The 19,351-nt window shown below is 44.8% G+C and overlaps 1 protein-coding gene across 1 annotated transcript; it reads right to left on the bottom strand.

Annotated features, from left to right (window-relative positions):
* Positions 1-455: 455 nt before the first annotated feature.
* On the bottom strand, positions 456-17,899 carry LOC116857413 (integrator complex subunit 6-like; the record flags this gene model as incomplete). Its single annotated transcript, XM_032841451.1, has 5 exons — positions 17,873-17,899; positions 11,123-11,303; positions 9,397-9,519; positions 8,930-9,023; positions 456-551 (listed from the first exon to the last, which is right to left on the bottom strand). Coding segments are annotated over exons 2-5 (488 nt in total), but the record flags the coding sequence as incomplete, so codon positions are not given.
* Positions 17,900-19,351: the final 1,452 nt, after the last annotated feature.

The raw sequence follows: 19,351 nt of genomic DNA, 5'->3' as shown, positions 1-19,351 counted from the left end.
GGCAAAAGGAAAAGAAATGGATAACCTTATAGGGTGCTGGCTGGCTCAGTCAGTGGAGCAAGTGACTGTTGATCTCGAGGTTGTGAGTTCGAGCCCCATATTGGGTACACATTACTTAAAATATAAAATTTAAGAAAATAAATGGCTAGTGTAGAAGACAGCTATAAATACCAGCTATAGTCCTGTGACCAGCTAAGGAGCTAGGATATAATGTAGACTGGTCACTTCAGAGCATTTCCCTACTTCAGGGAGAAAACAAAAAGACAAATAGCAAATTATGCTTTTAAATGCATTGCTAAATCCAACTTTACTAACAGAAATTTATAACATTAAAGATCCAATGCCTCAAGAGGACAATCTTCTTAACTAACATGTGCTAGAAGGCATCAAAAAGTTCCATTCTAGGAGAGCAAACTGGTTCAGGTTACACATTGATAACATATTAATAGAATTACAATTTCGGGGTGTGATTGTCTTTCTTGAGGAGGTGGTCAGGTTCTAATTTTTCTAATGCCTTTTGCGGGTGCCTTATTAAGTCTTGTCTTTTAAATCTGAAAATAAAGAGACAAGTCATTAACCAAAAAACACCCAAAGAACCCATAATGTAGGAGGCTCCATGGGGGGTATAAAGGGGAACTCTCAATCTATATGGGAATAGGAAATGGACTGTCATGATAAAGGACAATCCAGAAAATACAAAGAGTGTCAGTTCAGGGTCAACACCTACCTCAAACTCTGATGTGAACAGAATTCTTGAATTTGGAAGAGTAAATGAGACTCAGATAATATCAGTCTAAATAATGACAGAGACAACAGGAAATCTGATTGAAGACCAGGGTTGAGAAAGGACAGGCCGGGCCCACCCTCTCCCCCTCAACCCCACCACACTGGACCCCGCTGTGCTACAGTTTCTCTCTATACCCACCTTGCTGTTTCTTTGATGGAAAATAAAACAAAATTTTTCCCACAATTCTAAAGATGCTTCCATGCCTTTAAGCAATTTGAAGACTCTTTCATATTCTGGAAATATTTAGAAAAAAATCTTCAGTATTTCTAAAGTACAAAGAGGAGGTAGAACTCCATCTTGGTGTCTCCAGAATTATTCAAGGGCTAGAATGTTAGAGTACCTGTGTTTTCCATGGTTACAATCAGATACCCAAGCAGATCCACCAATGGAACTCTGGTACTCAATAACCAATTAAGTAATACAAAAGAAAAATGACAGAAAAAAGTTTTATTGGGACATTTCAGTCAAAATAAAGAGGAACCATGCTAAATTATATTAAAACACAATTCTGGCAAAGGATGAAATTTAAGAGGTCCATTCAATCTAGTTTACATCACAGAATGGGAAAGAATTCCTGTGGTTTCACGATAATAAATTCTGATGCTACTTACTTTGTCCATATTGTTGAATTCCCTTCTCTCTCTTTTTTATTATGTTATGTTAGTCACCATATAGTACTTCATTAGTTCTTTTTTTTTTTATTTGACAGATAGAGATCACAAGTAGGCAGAGAGGCAGGCAGAGAGAGAGGGAGGAGGAAGCAGGCTCCCTGCTGAGCAGAGAGCCCGATGCGGGGCTCGATCCCAGGACCCTGGGATCATGACCTGAGCCGAAGGCAGAGGCCTTAACCCACTGAGCCACCCAGGCGCCCTGTACTTCATTAGTTCTTGATGTAGTGTTCCATGATTCATTATTTGCATATAACACCCAATGTTCATTACAATACATGCCCTCCTTAGCACCCATCACTGGGCTAACCCATCCCCCCCACCTGTCTCCCCTCTAAAACCCTCAGTTTGTTTCCCAGAGTTAATAGTCTCTCATGGTTCATCTCCCCCACTGATATATACAATGTGTATATCTATCTATCTATACACACATACACACAATGAAATATTGCTCAGACAGTAAAAAGAATGAAATTTTACCATTTGCAACAATGTGGAAAGAGCTAGAGTGTATTATGCTAAGCGAAATAAGTCAGTCAGAGAAAGACAAATACCATATGATTTCACTCGTATGTGGAATTTAGGAAACAAAACAGATGGACCTATGCAAGGGGGGGAAAAGAGAAGGAGAGGGGGAGGCAAACTATAAGAGACTCTTAATGAGAGAGAACAAACTGAGGGTTGGTGGAGGGAAGTGGGGGAAATGGCTAAATGTGTGATCAAGATTAAGGAGGGCAATTGTTGTGATGAGCTCTGGGTGTTGTATGTAAGTGAATCACTAAATTCTACTCCTGAAACCAACATACATTATATTAACTAACTCAAATTTAAACAAAAATTTGGAAGAAAAACAAAAATAAAAAATGAAAAGAAAAGAAAGTGGCTTGTTATAAAGAGGTAGAAGTGAATAATGAGATTATAAAAGGTAATATTTGGGAGGAGAAATGCAATATGTACACTGCTATGATTTGAAAGAAAATGAACTAAGAATACTCCTTTAGTGTCCACTATTTGACTTCTTAAAAATTTTGTAATTGTTTTTATTTTTTTAATGTTATTAAAATCTAAATAACTCAAGTAAAACAAAAGGAGTGTTAGCTCTGAATGTGTAGAAAAACAGTAATAACGCCATTGGTGACATTTATTCCAGTTTTTAATGGGGACTGGTAGTCCATTGCAAGCAGCAAATAAATGTCTCAAATTATCATCTTTGGATACCTAAAATGAAGTCTTATAAAAGGCAAAGATACAGGTAAGCAAGTAGATACCCTGCAACCCCGCAATTTCACTACTAGGTATTTATCCAAAAGATACAAAAATAGTGATTCCAAAGGGTACATGCTCTGCTCCCCAATGTTTATAGCAGCAATGTCCACAATAGTCATCTATGGAAAGATCCCAGATGCCCATGGACAGATGAATGGGTAAAGAAGATGTGGTATATACATTAAATGGAATACTACTCGGCCACCAAAAAAGAAAGGAAATCTTGCCATTTACTACAACATGGATGAAACTAGAGGGTATACTATGCTAAGGGAGATAAGTCAATCAGAGAAAGACAATTATCATATGACCACGCTGGTATGTGGAATTTAAGAAACAAGACAGAGGATCATAGGGGAAGAGAGGAAAAAGAAAACAAGACAAGATCAGAGAGGGAGACAAACCATAAGAGGCTCTTAATCATAGGAAACAAACTGAGGGTTGCTGGAGGGGAGTGGGGTGGTGGAATGGGGTAACTGGGTGTTGGACATTATGGAGGGCATGTGATGTAATGAGAACTGGGTGTTATATATGAGAGGTGAATCACAGGCCTCTACGTTGAAACCAATAATATATACATGTTAATTAATTGAATTTAAATTTTAAAATATGTAAAAAATAAAACAAGTAAGCAAGTAGAAGATACCTGTGAACACATTTGTCAAAATAAGGGCTATAACTGAGATCAACCATTGCTTCTAAATCCCCTGGGGAACTAAGGGATGAAATATGTTCAGGTCCTAAAAGTCTCACTTCAAGGTCCACATAAGGAACAGAAAGCTTCAGTGAACTGGCTCCAGTTACTTCTTGTCACTTCAGGGTCAAGATGTGGGCAAACCCTAGCCAAAGTCTAATCCTGTGACCGGCTGGTTTACCACACAATGTGAATGCTCATACTCCCAAGGTCTCTGGCCTTCAGGTTAGGGCACTGATTAAGTAATGGCTGGGATCCTGAAACCCGGAGTGGGACCCAGATGCAGACCCTGATGAAGCTGGGGAACTTGAACGGCTAAATTCTGTGAGATGATTTGCCAGTAGAAGCAAATCTTCCTCCTGTCTGAGGAGGTTATTTCCCCTTGGTCTGAAGAAGCAGTAATGGTCTTGCCTGAGGTAGCAGCCTTTTGGGACCCCACTGATCTGCCCCAGAAGCTATGCCCACTGCCTCCTTTTCCTTCCAAATCCCTTAACGAGTCTCATATTCCTACAGGCCAAATAGTATAAAGCAAAGTGATAGACACTTGCAGAGATAGAAAAGTCACCCAAAGATCTCCAACATTTTAAAATCCATATATACAAAATATTGGGGGATTTGCATGAAAATAGTTCTTTGTGGTGAGGTATGGAGGTAGAAGGAAAACAGAGTTGAATCAGACCACATTTATCAATGTAGGCTTATTAAGCCCAGACTCTGGATGAAATGCACTTTTTAAAATGTTTTATTTATTTTTTAAATTTCTTTTCAGTGTTTCAGAATTCATTGTTGATGCACCATACCCAGCGTTCCATGCAATACATGCCCTCCACAATACCCACCACCAGGCTCACCCAACCTCCCACCCCCCGACCCTCCAAAACCCTCAGTTAGTTCCTCAGAGTCCATAGTCTCTCATGGTTCGTCTCCCCCTCCAATATCCCCCAGCTCCCTTCTTTGCTTCATTGCACTACAGGGTATTTACCCCAAAGATACAGATGTAGTGAAAAGAAGGGCCATCTGTACCCCAACGTTTATAGCAACAATGTCACAGTCACCAAACTGTGGAAAGAACCAAGACGCCCTTCAACGGATAAATGGATAAAGAAGATATGGTCCATATATACTACGGAGTATTAGGCCTCCATCAGAAAGGATGAATACCCATCTTTTGTACTGACATGGATGGGACTGGAAGAGATTATGCCGAGTGAAATAAGTCAAGCAGAGAGAGTCAATTATCATATAGTTTCACTTATTTGTGGAGCATAAGGAATAACATGGAGGACATGGGAAGATGGAGAGGAGAAGTGATTTGGGGGAAACTGGAGGGCGAGACAAACCATGAGAGACTGTAGACTCTGAGAAACAAACTGAGGGTTTTGAAGGGGAGAGGGGTGGGGTGTTGGGTGAGCCTGGTGGTGGATATTATGGAGGGCACATATTGCATGGAGCATTGGGTGTGGTGCATAAACAATGAATTCTGGATCACTGAAAAGAAATTTTAAAAATAAATAAATAATTTCTTAAATGTAAAAAAAAAAAATGCTTCTGCTTCAGGGTTAGAGAAGCCTTTCATCATTTGCTTTGTTGCTGTCTTGGTGTGTTAAGGCTGCTCTAAGAAAACGCTCCAGACTGAGTGGCATAAGCAGCAAACATATTTATCACGGATTTGGATTCTGGGAAATCCAAGATCAAAGTATCAGCAGGTCTGGTGTCTGGCAAGGGCCAGTTTCCTGGATCACAGACGGCCATCTTCTTGCTGTGTCCTCACGTGTTGGAAGGGGCAAGGGAACTCTCTGGGTTCTCTTTCATAAGGGCACTGATGCCATTTATGAGGGCTCCACCCTACTGACCTTGTTATTTCCCAAAGGTTCCACATTCTAATACTATCGAATCAGGCATGAGGATTTCAACATGAGTTTCCTGGGGAGACCCCTAAAACATTTAGTCTTCCACCCTTGGTTTACTGGGCAAGTTCCAAAGGACACAAGGAGAAATGCAAGATGTTTCCTGGTGTACTACAAAGGAAGAAATCCAAAGGCTTAAGGAGATGGGAACATTAGAGTGAATTTACCACATAAGATGGTGTTCACTCACTTCCAGAGGTCCAGAGGATACTGTCATCAAGTCTGTGATAAATTGCTCTCTAAGGGGAACTCAAACATCTCGGGGAGCTCCCTGGCAGCATTTCTCTTTTCTGTTGGTCAGAAATTACTGTGAGGATCTCTGTGGTGGCATTTCTCTTCTCTATTGGTCAGAAATGACTGTGGGATTGCCCTCAAGCAAGGACCATGCTACACTGCCAAATATTTATGCTGTTAATCATTACCACAACCTTCCCCCAACGGACCTGTGGCCAAGTACTAGGGTGATGACACATGGTAGAAAGTTAGTAAACCAAATTCTAAGAGATGATTTGATACTGGCTCTGAACTGACATTAATATTTGAGAACTACAACTTCATGGGTTACAGAAATGGCTCATGTAAGTCATGGAATCAATGTGGTTTTACCTCATGTCCATCTCAGTGATAGGTCCCTGAATCCACTGTCTGGTTATTAATTTCCTCCAATTCAGAGTTTATACTTAGAATAAGAAGATGACAGAATTCCCATGTTGGCTCTCTGACCTGTGAAATGAAGGCTACCATGGTGGAAAGGCCAAGTAGAAGCCATGAGAACTACCTACCTATGAAGATAGTAAAAGAAAATGCAACATTTCACCTTGGAGGGAATGGACTGATTATACAGCATTGAGATTTGAAAGGGGCAGGTCGTGATTCTAGGACATCCCTGGCAACCTACCTATATGTCTGGTCCAGAAACAGACAGACCTTGGAGAAGGACAGGAAATTATAATAATCCTCACCACATGACTATTCCAAGTACAGCTGCTTGTCTACATGTGCTTTTGTTGTTTTAGCAATCAAACATCTACCAAGGCACCCGGCATATGTTATTGAGGGGGGAAATGGTTTTTCCCCTATCAGTAAATACCACCAGAGTTTGGCTTCAGCTTGAAAGGCTGGCAATAAGCCGCTTCTTACCTCAGGGGCTGAATGTAACACAGAACTCACTGGAGTGTGGCACCCATCTTCAAGTGACCTGAAAACCTACCAGCTTGGAGTGGGGCCCAGAACAAGACAAAGTTCTCTGATATGACCTCACGTACATTCCCAGTGACCAGTTGACTGGAAAAGAAGGAACATCATGTGTGATTTCCAGTTCTTACTTACCAATATGCAGGCCCAACCTATTTTAGACTTCTCTTCCTGCATATCAGTCAGCACACATTTAGCAGCTTAGAACTAGATAAATATATTCTCAAACAGTCCTGTAGCTGAGAAGTCCAGGCAGGCTTGATGAGGTTCTCTTCGTGACTGGGTCACGTGGAATTGAAGTCAAAATGTTGACCATGCTGGGTCATTAACTGGAGAGTCATGGAGAGAAACTACTTCCAAGCCCTTTCAGGTTATTGGCAGGTGTAGTTTCTCAAGGCTGTAACACTGAGGTCCCCATTTCCTTGCTGTCCCTCAGCTGAGGCCTCTCTGAGCTCCGAGGACCACCCTCATACCTCCCGAGGTGCACCCCTCCATCTTCCATGCAGTAATGGTGCATCATGATCATGGAAGCGGGAATGAAGGTTGTGCATCGAACACAAACATGAACTTCCACTCAGCAAGACTCATGGTATTGCAGATACTGATGACTGCTCCATCTGCCAGCAGCACAGACCGACACTGGGCACCTGATATGGCACCATACCCCCACGGGGTCAGTCAGCTAACTACCAGTGGCAGATTGATGATCTTGGTCTGCTTCAAAAATAACTGGGGAGAGGGCAGCTCTTTGTACATGAACACACCTTTATTCTCGGTAGGGATTTTCCTTCTCACCCAGGGTACTTTAGAGAACACCATGTGTGGACTTAGAAAATTCCTTCCCAACATCATGGAATTCCACACTGCATCACTTATAAACATGGAACTTGCTTCCCAGGTAACATGCTCATGGATCTCACAGCTATTATGTTTCCTATCATCCTGAAGTGATGGTTCAGTTGAACTGTGGTATGATCTTCTGAAGCCTCAGTTATGGTTGTACCATGGTGGCAGTGCCGTGTGGGATGGGGACAATATAACCTGGGAAGTGGAATGCTCCTTCTCAGGGTCAGATAGATGGAGCTGTTCCCGTAACAGACACAACTCTTGTCTTCAGCAAGTAAAGGATAGCAGCGTAAAGACTTCTGCTCATTATTGCTGCTTATGTATCTAGGAGCAAAATTTCCTTTCTCTTCCCCACAAGGTTAGGATCAGCAAGTGGAGAAATGTTTTCAACACGTGACCTCACTGACTCCCCTGAAATGCAGATTGAGACTGCCCAAACAACCACGTTGGATTCTCATCCCTCTCAATCAATGACCAAAAATGAGGTTCCTCCGTGATGTGGAGACATGGAACGTGACTATCAAAGGAAGCTGGATTGCCAACCCATATGGCCTAATAAGGAGTATGTGTGAAATATCTAGAGTTCTTCTTGGTACTCCCAGGTATCTGTGATTAGTTAATGGGATATTTCAACAACACAATCCAGGCAGAACACCTACTGGTCCAGACCCTCCAGGAATTAAGTTGTGAGTCATCCCCTCAGGACGAGCACCAGAACCCGCTGAGAGGTTGTCCCAGACAAAGGGAATAAGAAATAGTTAGACAGTACCCAGTCATAACTACCAGTGAGTTCCAGAGCATGCCAAGGAAAAGAAAAATATTTACTTGGTGATTTAATAATATCCCCAAACTCAGTCGAAAAGAAACAGAAAAACACCAGTTTAGCCATTCAGACAAAATGCTTAGGGCAAAAGCCCAACGTTTACTAACAGAAACTTGTAACATGAAAGTTGCAGTGCTTTTTCTTAGCCTCAAGAAGACAATTTCTTAGCTAACTCATGCTGGGAGGAGTCAACAATATCTGGTTGCATTCCAAGACAGCCAACTGGTTCTGCTTTCTCATTGATGATTGTGATAACAGGACTATAAGTTTAGGGAACCAATATCTTTCTTGAGATACTGGTCACATTCTAGTTTATCTAGAGCATTCCCAAGTTGATTTATTAAGTCTTGTCTTTCATATCTGAAAATAAAGAGACAAGTCATTAACCAAATGATACCCAAAGAACCGATGTTGCAGGACGCTCTGTAGAAAATGCAAAGAGAATCTCAGTTTATAGGAGAACAAAAAAAACACATGTGCATGGTGAGAGACAATCCAGTAAATACAGAGAGTGCCAGTTCAAGGTCAAGGCCCACCTCAAACTCGGGTGTGAACAGAAGGTTCCTTGAGCTTGCAAGAATGAGTGAGACTCAGATAATATCAATCTAAATAAGTGGAGACAACATGAACTCTGAGTGAGGATCAGGGTTTGAGAAAAATCAGGCAGGGCCCAACTCCACCCCTCACCAAGCAGTGCACTGGCTCTGCAGTGAAACATTACTGGACAGTTCCTCCTACACTCACCTTGCCGCTTCCTTCATGGCATATACAACAAATTTTTTCTGCACTTCTGGAGATCCTTGCATTCCTTCAAGCAATTTGAGGATATTTTCATATTCTGAAGATATTTAGAAAAAAATTCAGTATTTCTAAAGTACAAAGAGGAGATAGAACTCAATCTTGGAGACTCAGAGCTCATTCTAGGGCTAGAATGTTACAGAGTACCTGTGCGTTCCATCCTTACTTTCAGACATCTGAACATACCCAGCAATGGAATCTAGTACACAATAACCAATTAAGAAATACAAAAGAACAAGAGAAAAAGGGTTACTGGGACATTTCAGTCAAAATGAAGAGGAACTATTCTAACTGGGAAAACCCAATTCTGGCAAAGGATGAAACTCAAGATTTTATCAGTTGAATCTATTCTGATTCATAGAATGGGAATGATTTCCTGTGGTTTCATGGACAGAAATTCTTATTTTACTTACTTCCTCCAAACTGTTGAATTTCATTCCTTATTCGCTCTTTTATTTCCATATTGATTTTCACTGGTATTGGTAGTTGATCTGGCACATCTCCCAACACAGACATTGCTGTGACCTTGGGCTCATCTGCAGAGAGACAGCTGGGAATGATTCTTCCCACCAGTGCATCACTACCAGGTCTGTGAATCAGCCCACCCTTGTTGACTCTGGCTACATTACGATACAAAGAATCTAACTGTGTCAAATACTATCTCCTGCCATACTCACAAGCTCTGGAGATCAGATTTTGACCAGAAGCCATCAGGTGGTGATCAACCACTTTCCCTCCCCTCCCCGTGGACACTGTGAATGACAGGTGCGTCTGGAAACCTAACTGAATGAGGAGCTGCAATGACGTGCATTTCAACAACCCCATACGCACATCCATGTGCTTCACAGTCTCTAATATTTCTTTTCATAGCAGGAGAATGTACAAGATAGATGTATCAGGTATGAAATTTAACCTCAGGAAAAACAATACAACAAAGAAGCCTCTTCTATTCTTGTCACTACACATACACACAGAAACAGACTTGGACAATACAACGAATCAACAAACATTCACAGAGCCCTGGGACTCAGGATTCAATGTTCCCTTGATGCACTCTACAAGGGGAAGAGCTGAACGTGTCACTTAATGTCACGATGCCTGATATTAGCACTAAATCACTAGAAATCCCAGTCAGTAAATGATCTTCCTCATCTGGCTTTTTTGTCTCCGAAAACAAATTTTTTACTCCATGTGTGACATGTCTACTTCATTCACTCATGCTCCTCTGTGCCGAACATCAAGACAACAGTGGGGATCAGCAGTGAACCAGACAGAAGGACCCTTTCCTTTTGGAAGTTATAACTACTGTGGATGTCAAAGAGTACATGTACAATGAGCAAAGGGAATAACACAATTTGATTTTGTGTAAGGAAGAAGTCAGCAGGGATGTGAGCCAGAGTGGCAAAGGAAGCCTCCATGATGCCGGGTCCGGCAGGGTGCCCTGGGCAGAGCTAGGAGCAAGAGACAGAGCTGGCTTGTGCGCATGCAGAGGAGGCAGTCTGATAGCCATGAAGGCTGTGCATGGCCCCTACAAGGGGACAAGCCTGGGCCATGGAACAAAGGTCAGAGGCAGAGAGAGCAAGGAAGACACAGAGAGGACATGAGATGGCAGGAGAGGATGGCAGGGTCAGGAGGTGCAAGGTCTGGAGACCAGAGTCAGGAGCTCAGACTCTGTTCTGAGTGCTTGTGGAATTAATGATGGGTTTCAGGATATGCATGTAATGATCTGATTTCTGTGTGGACATGGTCACTCTGGGTACATGGGAATAAATGGGCCACACACATTCAGGTGGGAAAGCAGGACGTGAGCTCGGAAGCTCTGGAACAGCTTGCTGAGTGATAAGGCAGTGTGGATTGAGGGACAGTATAACGGTGGGACTCAGGAATGGTGACAGTGTTAAGAGGAGAGAAAGGAAATCAGAAAGGAGAAGGGAACCAGTAGAGTGCAGAGGCTGGGAAGCCAGGAATGTCTCCATGAAGGACAGAGTGAACACCTGGTCCAGTGTGGCTGAGAAATTAATGACAGCCTCACCCAAAGCCAGGGACCTTGATCAGAAATGACCCTGAGGCATGCAGGAGCCAGAGGCAGGGCTGCCCTGGGTCAGGTCAGGGAGGGTAGGGGAACACAGGCATCCTCACCATCTTCCAAGGACATGGCTGAGCCCTCAGGCTGGGATGATCCCTCTCCTTCCTCTCTCACTGACAGCAGAGGCATGCTCAGCCTTTTCTTAAATGGAGGTGGAGTGATGGATTTTCCAGAACGTTTCACTTGACTTTTGGGCCCAACAGCGAAGTCCTCTGCTTTATCACTCATCACTTCCTGAGGAGCATTAAGAAACATGTTCCATTAATGATTAAAAAGCAACCATTCTGAAAGAGGATGGAGGTATCTCAGGACGTTACCATAGAACTACATTATGACCCAACATTTGTAGTACCGGGTATTTACCCAAGGAACACAAAAATACTGATTTGAAGGGGTACCTGCACCCTGATGTTTACAGCAGCATCGCCGACAGTAGCTGAACTCTGGGAAGAGCCAGACTGGTGACTGACAGTTAAACGGAAAAAGAAGACATGGTGTACATCTACAGCAGAATATTACTCTGCTGTCAACAACAGTGAAATCTTGCCATGCACAATGACCTGGGTGCAGCTAGAGAGCAGAATGCTAAGCAAAATAAGTCCGTCAGAGAAAGGCAAACAGCAAACGAGTTCGCTCCCATGCAGAATTTAAGAAACAAACAGATGACCACGGGGCAAGGGAAAGAAGGGCAAACCAGAAAACAGACTCCTAAGTGCAGAAAACAAACTCAGGGTCGTGGAGGGGAGGTGGGCTTGGGGACATGTGTGTGACAGGGATGAAGGAGGGCACTTGTGTGATGAGCACCGGCTGTTGTACAGACGTGTGAAATCACTCAGTTCTACACCTGACACTAATAGTATCTCTATGTTACCTAAATGGAGTTTAAAGAAAAACGTGGGAAAGAATGCAAGCATTCCACCTGTGGGGCCTGGCTCTTACAATCTTGTACCTTCCCTCTTCCACAATGCGTCCTGAGCCATCAGCCAGGCATTTCTTCAGCATGCACGTGGCTGCTCTGGGGGCTCTCTGACTACACCCACAGTTGGATTGCTTCCTCTGCTGACTAGGAGTGACCACCCTGTAGAAAGGTCTTTGCATCTGGGGCCCATTCTGTCACCAGACACCAGAGAAGCTGTAGAAGTCCAAGGCAGAAAGGCAGGTGAGCCAGAGCTTGAATGGGAAGGGACTCCCCTTGTGCAAGATTTTCACTTGTGGCACGGCCTGTTCATGTTAATGCAGCTACAGCATCAGGAACTTGACCTGCTTGTGCATCTCACACAGGCTGGTCAGGGAAGGCAGCACGGTCAGGCAAGAGGAGAAGGACCAGGAGTGGGATCTGCCAGAGCAGGACCACACCTTCTCCCCTCTAACAGTGGTGTGTGCTCCAGTCCAGGTATGGTGCATCTCAGCAGGCCAGAGGGATCCCAGAGGGCATGGAGCCATTTCCCCTCACCCACAGCTGGGAAGAAACACACCCATCCTAGCTATACATCCCTTGGCAAATTCCAGAAGATCATGCTTCTCCCTCCCCCCATGGGGCTTGGTGTGCTGAGCAGCAAAGCACAGGAATCCACATGGAGAGGCAGGAAAATGGCTGTGTCCTAAGACTTCCATAGCTTTCTGAGGCTGGGCAGCCCAGCAGGGGACCCCAGCTGGGGGATGGGGTAACAAATAGACCTTACTGTGTGGTCATTCAAGGGTATTCAAACCTAGGACAGTACTGAAGTCCACCAGACCAAGGTGGTTCTACTGTTGGCAATGTAATCTGCTGCTTATATCTGCCAATCTTACATTCTACTATCCTGCTGCCCACAGGTCGCCAAGGGTTGGGAACCTCCTCTCCATGTCATGGTCCTTTGCCTAGTTCCTTAAACCATCAATAATATGGCCAAGGGCCTGGTCCCTTCCCCAGGGTCTCTTCTGCATTTAGAAGCCACTTCATCCCAGTTCTGGCTCCTCCTCATGATTGCAAAGTGGCTGCCAGGGCTCCTCAGTTACCTGCTACTCAAGTCCTGTGTAGCAGAAGAATGAGGTTACATCCTTCTGTAGCACTCCCACAAGAAGTCCTAAGGTTTGCTGTGATGGAATCCTTCTGTGCACATGTCCGCCTCCAACAATCATTTTCCACTACGGGGGGCATCAATCACAATGTGCCAATTTCCTTGGCTCAGGCCCCAGACAGCAAATGCATAGATTGAAAGATACGACCCCCAATAGGCTTGATCGTGGCCTCACATAGAATCCTGTATTCATTAATCAGAATATAATTTCTTCTCAAGCAGGCAACCATTGGCAATGGTGACACCAAAACCCCAATCCTTAATTTCATGTAGACTATGATATCTAAACAAATTGAAATTAAAGAAGTACTTCTTACCAACACAACGAAAGGTACTCCAAAAGTTTGTAACATACTTCTAAATCAATACTCACTATTGAACTCTAAGCAAACATCACATGACTGATTCGGTGGGACACATGAAATTGGGGTGGGGGGAAGCTTACAACTTCACATTCTGTTAGAAAAGAAACATTGCTGCAAATGAATGAGGTCTGTTCATGGAGGAAGAGGCAAAAAGACTATAGTGAGAGCTATGCTGTGTTTTGACACTTGTGTCTCCCCAACAGCCTGTGTTGAATTCCAAACCCCCAGGGAAGCTGTTATCAGGAGGCATCCACGTCCTTTGGCGGGTGCTGAGGTGCAGACAGTGGCCCACTCCTGAACCGGATCAGTGCCTCAGAAAGGAGGCTGCAGAGACACCGAGCCCTCCCACAGGGCAGAATGAGGGCGCCTGACCCTGAACTAGGCCACCGACCTTCCTAGATCACCCTGGTGTCAGCAGCCTGGTCCTGGTGTCCCAGCCTCCCCAGCCCTAGGCAACACATTTCTGTCCCTGCCACCTTCCCAGTTTCTGCCATGTTGCTATGGCAGCCTGAACAGACCAAGATGGCTCTTTCGCATGATTATCGAGGACAGTCTAGCCACAGATAAACAACACTAAGCCACCAAGCAGGAGTCCGAGACCTGCATTCAGAAGGGAGTTCTGTGAAAGACAGCAGGAACACCCAGAATGACTTTATACCAAATTTGGGAACTGAGATGACATAGACACTTTCCTAGAACAAGGAAACATTCCAAAAGTCACCGAGAAGAAACAGAAAATCTGAACACCTGAAGGCTTTCTTGAGGAGTGCTTCAAGACATTCCGGAGGGATATAATACCAGTATGCAAACTGTTTCAGAAAAGGGAAGAAAGGGTGTGAGTTCCCTACTCATTTTGAGATGCCAATATAAATGTGTTACTAACATCTACCAAAAACACTGGAAGAAAAGGAAAACGAAAGACCCAGATCTCTTTCCTGAATATAGACACACAACTCCTCAACAATAGTGAGCAAATTAAATTACACAGGACATTAAAAAAAAAAAAAAAACAAAGGTCACGCGTTGTTGGGTCTATTGCTGGAAGGAAGACTGGTTTCACCCTGGAAAATTTATCAGTGAAATGTGCTACATAAACAGCCAAAACCGGGGAAAACACACAACGCCACTGCAATAAATGGGTTGATGCTGGATACTTAACTCATGGTAAAAATCCTCAGCAACTTCGGATGAAAGGCAACTTCTTTAACCTAAGAAAGCTTAACTTTCCCCCTAACCCCCCCCCCCACAAAATGTACACAAATGTTGTATTTAATGATGACCCAACTCTTTTTTCTTGAGTTTTAAATAAGTCATGGTGTCTGCTGGGTTTTCAAGAACATACTGGAAGAACTGAAAACTGTCACATTTTGGAGAAGAACTGAGGTTGTCATTGTTCGCAGTGGACATGTTCTATATGTAGAATATCTAAAATACCGAGAATTAATAAGTGTACAATAGCCAAGTTACTGGATGCAAGAGCAAGAATCAAAAACATGTGTATTTCTGTGTAATGACAATCCGATTAGAAAAAGATATTTAAAATACCATTAGAACAGTGTCAAGCACATCAAGGGGCACCTGGCTGGCTCAGTCAGTGGACGGTGAGACTGTTGATCTTGGGGTTGTGTGTTCAAGCCCCATGTTGGGTGAAGAGATTACTTACAAATAAAAAAATTAAAAAAAAATCAAAACCCATAGAATAAAGGTAACCACAGGTGTGCTGAAGCACTACCCGTGAAACATAAACCTGATGGACAGAAATCAAAGGCCTCAGTAAATGGACCGTGTGGATACATCCATACCGTGTGGATGGGCAGACTCGTTATTAAGTCATTATTGCCAATTCTGCCCAGAATAATTATTGCATCATGCTTAAATGTAAGTAATTTTTTATTTAAAACTTTAAAAGCTCCCTGTTAATATTGGGGATAACTCATGAGCTGATACTACAGAGTATATGGATATCGAAGGGCCTAGAATAGCTGAGACCTTATTTAGGCAAAAGCACCAGGTTGGAAGATGCACACGGCCCGACAGCAGACGTAGGAGCCATAACAACGCTGTGGGGTTGGAGCAAGGGTGGGTGGATACACCAGTGAGACAGGGAGTCTAGACATAACTCTGAAAACAGCGGGTGCTAGATTGCTGACACCGGGGCCTTCAAGCCTCTGTGGTCCATTCAGTAAGTCCTCCTGCTCCCTGCGGGGAACAGCAATTCTGCTCTGATCCCTTTCCTGTCCATATAACACTGATCTCCCATGAATGGGAGAGCTAGAAGGACATGTAGGATATTACTTTCATGGTCTTAAAAGGTAAAGCTTTTAAAAAGAATGAAAGCACTGACCATGATGAATAGGTTGACTAATTAGACTTAATTAAACTGAGAATTTCGGTGCATCAAAAATATACTAAGATGGCAATGACTTAGGGCACCTGTGTGCCTCAGTTGTTTAAGCATCTGACACTTGACTTTGGATAAGGTCATGATCTCAAGGTGGTGAGATTGAGCCCCAACCTGGGCTCCAACCTGAGCTCTGTGCTGGGTGGGGAACCTGCTTATGATTCTCTCTCTCCCTCTCCCTCTGTCACTCCCTGCTTTTTGCGTGCATGCCTTCTCTCTCTCTCTCAAAAAAGAGAGTGACAAAACAAAACAGATCAGCAGAAGACACAGAAAATTATATTTTTAAATATAGGTATAAATATAAATATATGTTGAACAGCAAATCAATTTTAAAGCTACAGATATCTCATGAGTCAAGCAGAGAAAGTCAATTATCATATGGTTTCACTTATTTGTGGAGCATAACAAATAACATGGAGGACATGGGGAGACGGAGAGGAGAAGGGAGTTGAGGGAAATTGGAAGGGGAGGTGAACCATGAGAGACTATGGACTCTGAAAAACAACCTGAGGGTCTTGAAGGGGCGGGGGGTGGGAGGCTGGGGGAACCAGGTGGTGGGTATTGGGGAGGGCATGGATTGCATGGAGCACTGGGTGTGGTGCAAAAACAATGAATACTGTTACGCTGAAAAGAAATAAAAAAAAAAAAAACTACAGATATCTCAGTAAGATGTGGATGCACGTCCTGGAATGTCTCTTCAAAAGACATACATGAACCATAAAGCACATTAACCAGTACAAAATGCACATGTAGACATAACGAGAGCCCCCGCACACCCACCAGAGCACTGAGATTGAAGACGCCCTATAGCAAGTGTTACAGAGTATAGAGGGCAACCAACTCTCATATACTGTCAGCCCCAGATTCCCACTTTGATGACCACGGCCACCCACAGAAGGTTAGACAGAACCCCTGCGAGACTGAGATACAGAAACCCAGGGAAACTACCCCACCCCAGGCTGAGACAGAGCATCCAAACAAGAGCAAACCACCCCAAAGTGCACGAGAGCCCCCGACTAAGAATTCACCCCGAAGGCTGAGACAGACCACACGAGGGAGAATGTACCCGTTGAGCAGAGCGCCCAGAATGCTCCCCGGCAAAGGCTGAGACAGGGTAGCCGAGGAAGAGCAGCCCACCTCCATAAGGGGGACCAAGAGCCCAAGGCACCCTCCACCCAGGGCTGGGAGAGCGCACTCAAGGAGAACCCCCTTCTGGGCAGAGATGGACCTTCCGAGGAAGACCCTCGGCTCCCCGGACCGCAGCGGGAGCGCCAAGAAAGAGCCCAAACCCCCAGTGCTGAGCAAGCACCCAAGGTGAAGTTCTCTCCCGGCCACGCCCGGCTCAGACGGAGCCCCCCAGGACAGTTTCACAATCGTCTTAAAGCATCCGAGGAACGGCACCCCCGTAGGAGGGGACAGAGCCCCCAGAAAGTCTCCCCAGGACTAAGAGTCCCCACCAGGGACCAGCAGAACACCACAGAAGCCCAGCCCCACCATGGCTGAGACAGAGCACCCCGGGAAAATGCCCCCTCGTGCTGAGCTACACCCCAAGGCGAGTCTCTCGCAGGCTGAGGTAGAAGCCCTCAGGGACAGGAATCCGAGGGCTGAGCTGGTGCACCCCAGGAACCATCCCCCTCACAGAGCTTGAACGGAGAGCCAGGAACCACTGCCCCCGTCCCTCACTTAGGACTGAGGTGATCACCCAACAACAAGTCCCCTCACCAGTGCTGAGAGAATGACTAAGCAGAGTCCCTCACAGAACTCAAGACACCACCAAGGACGGCCTTGTCTCCAACATGGCTGACACAAGCTGCCCAGAAAATGCCTCCCCTGTGCTGAGGTCAGAACCCACCCACGTCTCTCCACAGAGCAGAGGTAGATCCCCCAGGAAGACACCGCGGCCAAGGGAGAGGCACCCCAGGGCACAGAGAGAGCGCCAGGGACAAGAATCCACTCTCCCAGGGTTAAAATCCTGACCTTGTCCCAGGCGCCTGGAAACAAGAATGGCAGTGACGTTGTGGTGCCTCTCAGGTGGGACTTTACAGAAAGGTGCCCCCTGGGAAATCTCTGGACATCCGCCCCCTGGGGGATCTGGGAGTGGTGCGCACAGACAGCTGTCCGGCCAGAAGGCCGATCTACTTATTTTTACTGCCCCGGGGAGGTGTAAGGGCATTTACAGGCCTTGGCGGGCTGTTGGCCACACTGCCCTGCAGCAGCCCGACCCCCCCGAGAAGCTGTGTGCGGTGCGGAACCGAGTGCTGGAGAAGCCCGTTGCCCCCCAGGGGCCAGCTGTGCCGGCTGCCCAGAACCAGGAAGCAAGTCTTTCCGGCCGCGGCTCAGGCGCCACCTACAGGCAGACCTCGGTCACACAGGCCACAAGAAAATAGACTTGTAGGAACCAGAACTCTTACATATGAGGCCGCAGCGTTCAGTTTCAAGATAAGAGTGGATCAATGAAAAACTGGCCCACTGTTTTAACAGAAGGAGAGGAGGGTGATTTAATCTTCACAGTTATGAGGAAAAATTAAATACATTTCATAAAATTTTGTCTACACAAATCTGCTTTGCACCCTATTTCTGGGGAGAATCATTGGAAGTATTTCTTGCACATAAAATGATAGCAAGAGAAGATTACGCACTGTCATCCCTATTATTCAACACTCCCTATAGGGGTCCTGCTTGGCACTTTAAGATGGTGAACAGGGCTGTGCACAGAGAGAGCTCTCAAACTGTGAGAACTGTTGGATGAGTCCTAGGAATGGTGCTTTTGAGGAAGTCACCAGTCACGTCAAATAGTGACAATTGTCTGGGAATGGAGATTTGTGGGGGATCTCCAATCAGTTTAGTCCCTTCCAGTGGCTGACAGGTCGCGGGTGTTCTGAGCTACTATGGACGTGAGGTCATTGGTTTCAAGGCTACCATGGAGCTGAGGAGGGGTGGTGATAACAGCAGAAAGCTCACTATTCCTAGTGGGATGGACCCATCTTTTGTGAGTGAATGCACTTTCAGTTGTTGCCCTGTTTGGATTAATTTATGCACAGTTCCGAAACCAGTTAATTAGGGAGGATTTGCCTGCGTTCTCATTGCTTGTGTGCTGGAGTGGATTTTCACAAGCTCTTCCTCCACCAACCCAGACGTGTCTCCTCATATAAGCTACATCTTAAATGAGGCTTAAATCATGCATCTGACTGTAAATAATTTATATTGCTTTCCTTTTTGTTCTGGAAGGAAGCTCGTATAGGCAGTGCCTGCATTTTAGAAAACTACCTGTAAACCAAGCCTCCTGAATTGCTTCTCTAGACAACTGGTTCTGTGAAATGCACATGAGGACATGGGTACAGATTCAGAGAGTGTACTGGTTTTTAATTTTGTGTAACAAATCACCCAAATTCAGTCGCTCCAAAGTTTCCCCCAAACATAGTAGGTGAAACCCATTTCTTCCTTCTTCTATCATTA

This window comes from Lontra canadensis, unplaced genomic scaffold (assembly GCF_010015895.1).
Source record: "Lontra canadensis isolate GAN:19392208 unplaced genomic scaffold, GSC_riverotter_1.0 scaffold123, whole genome shotgun sequence".
NCBI lineage: Eukaryota > Metazoa > Chordata > Mammalia > Carnivora > Mustelidae > Lontra > Lontra canadensis.
Note: the sequence above shows the minus strand (reverse complement) of the source record. Positions and strands in the feature narration are given on the sequence as shown.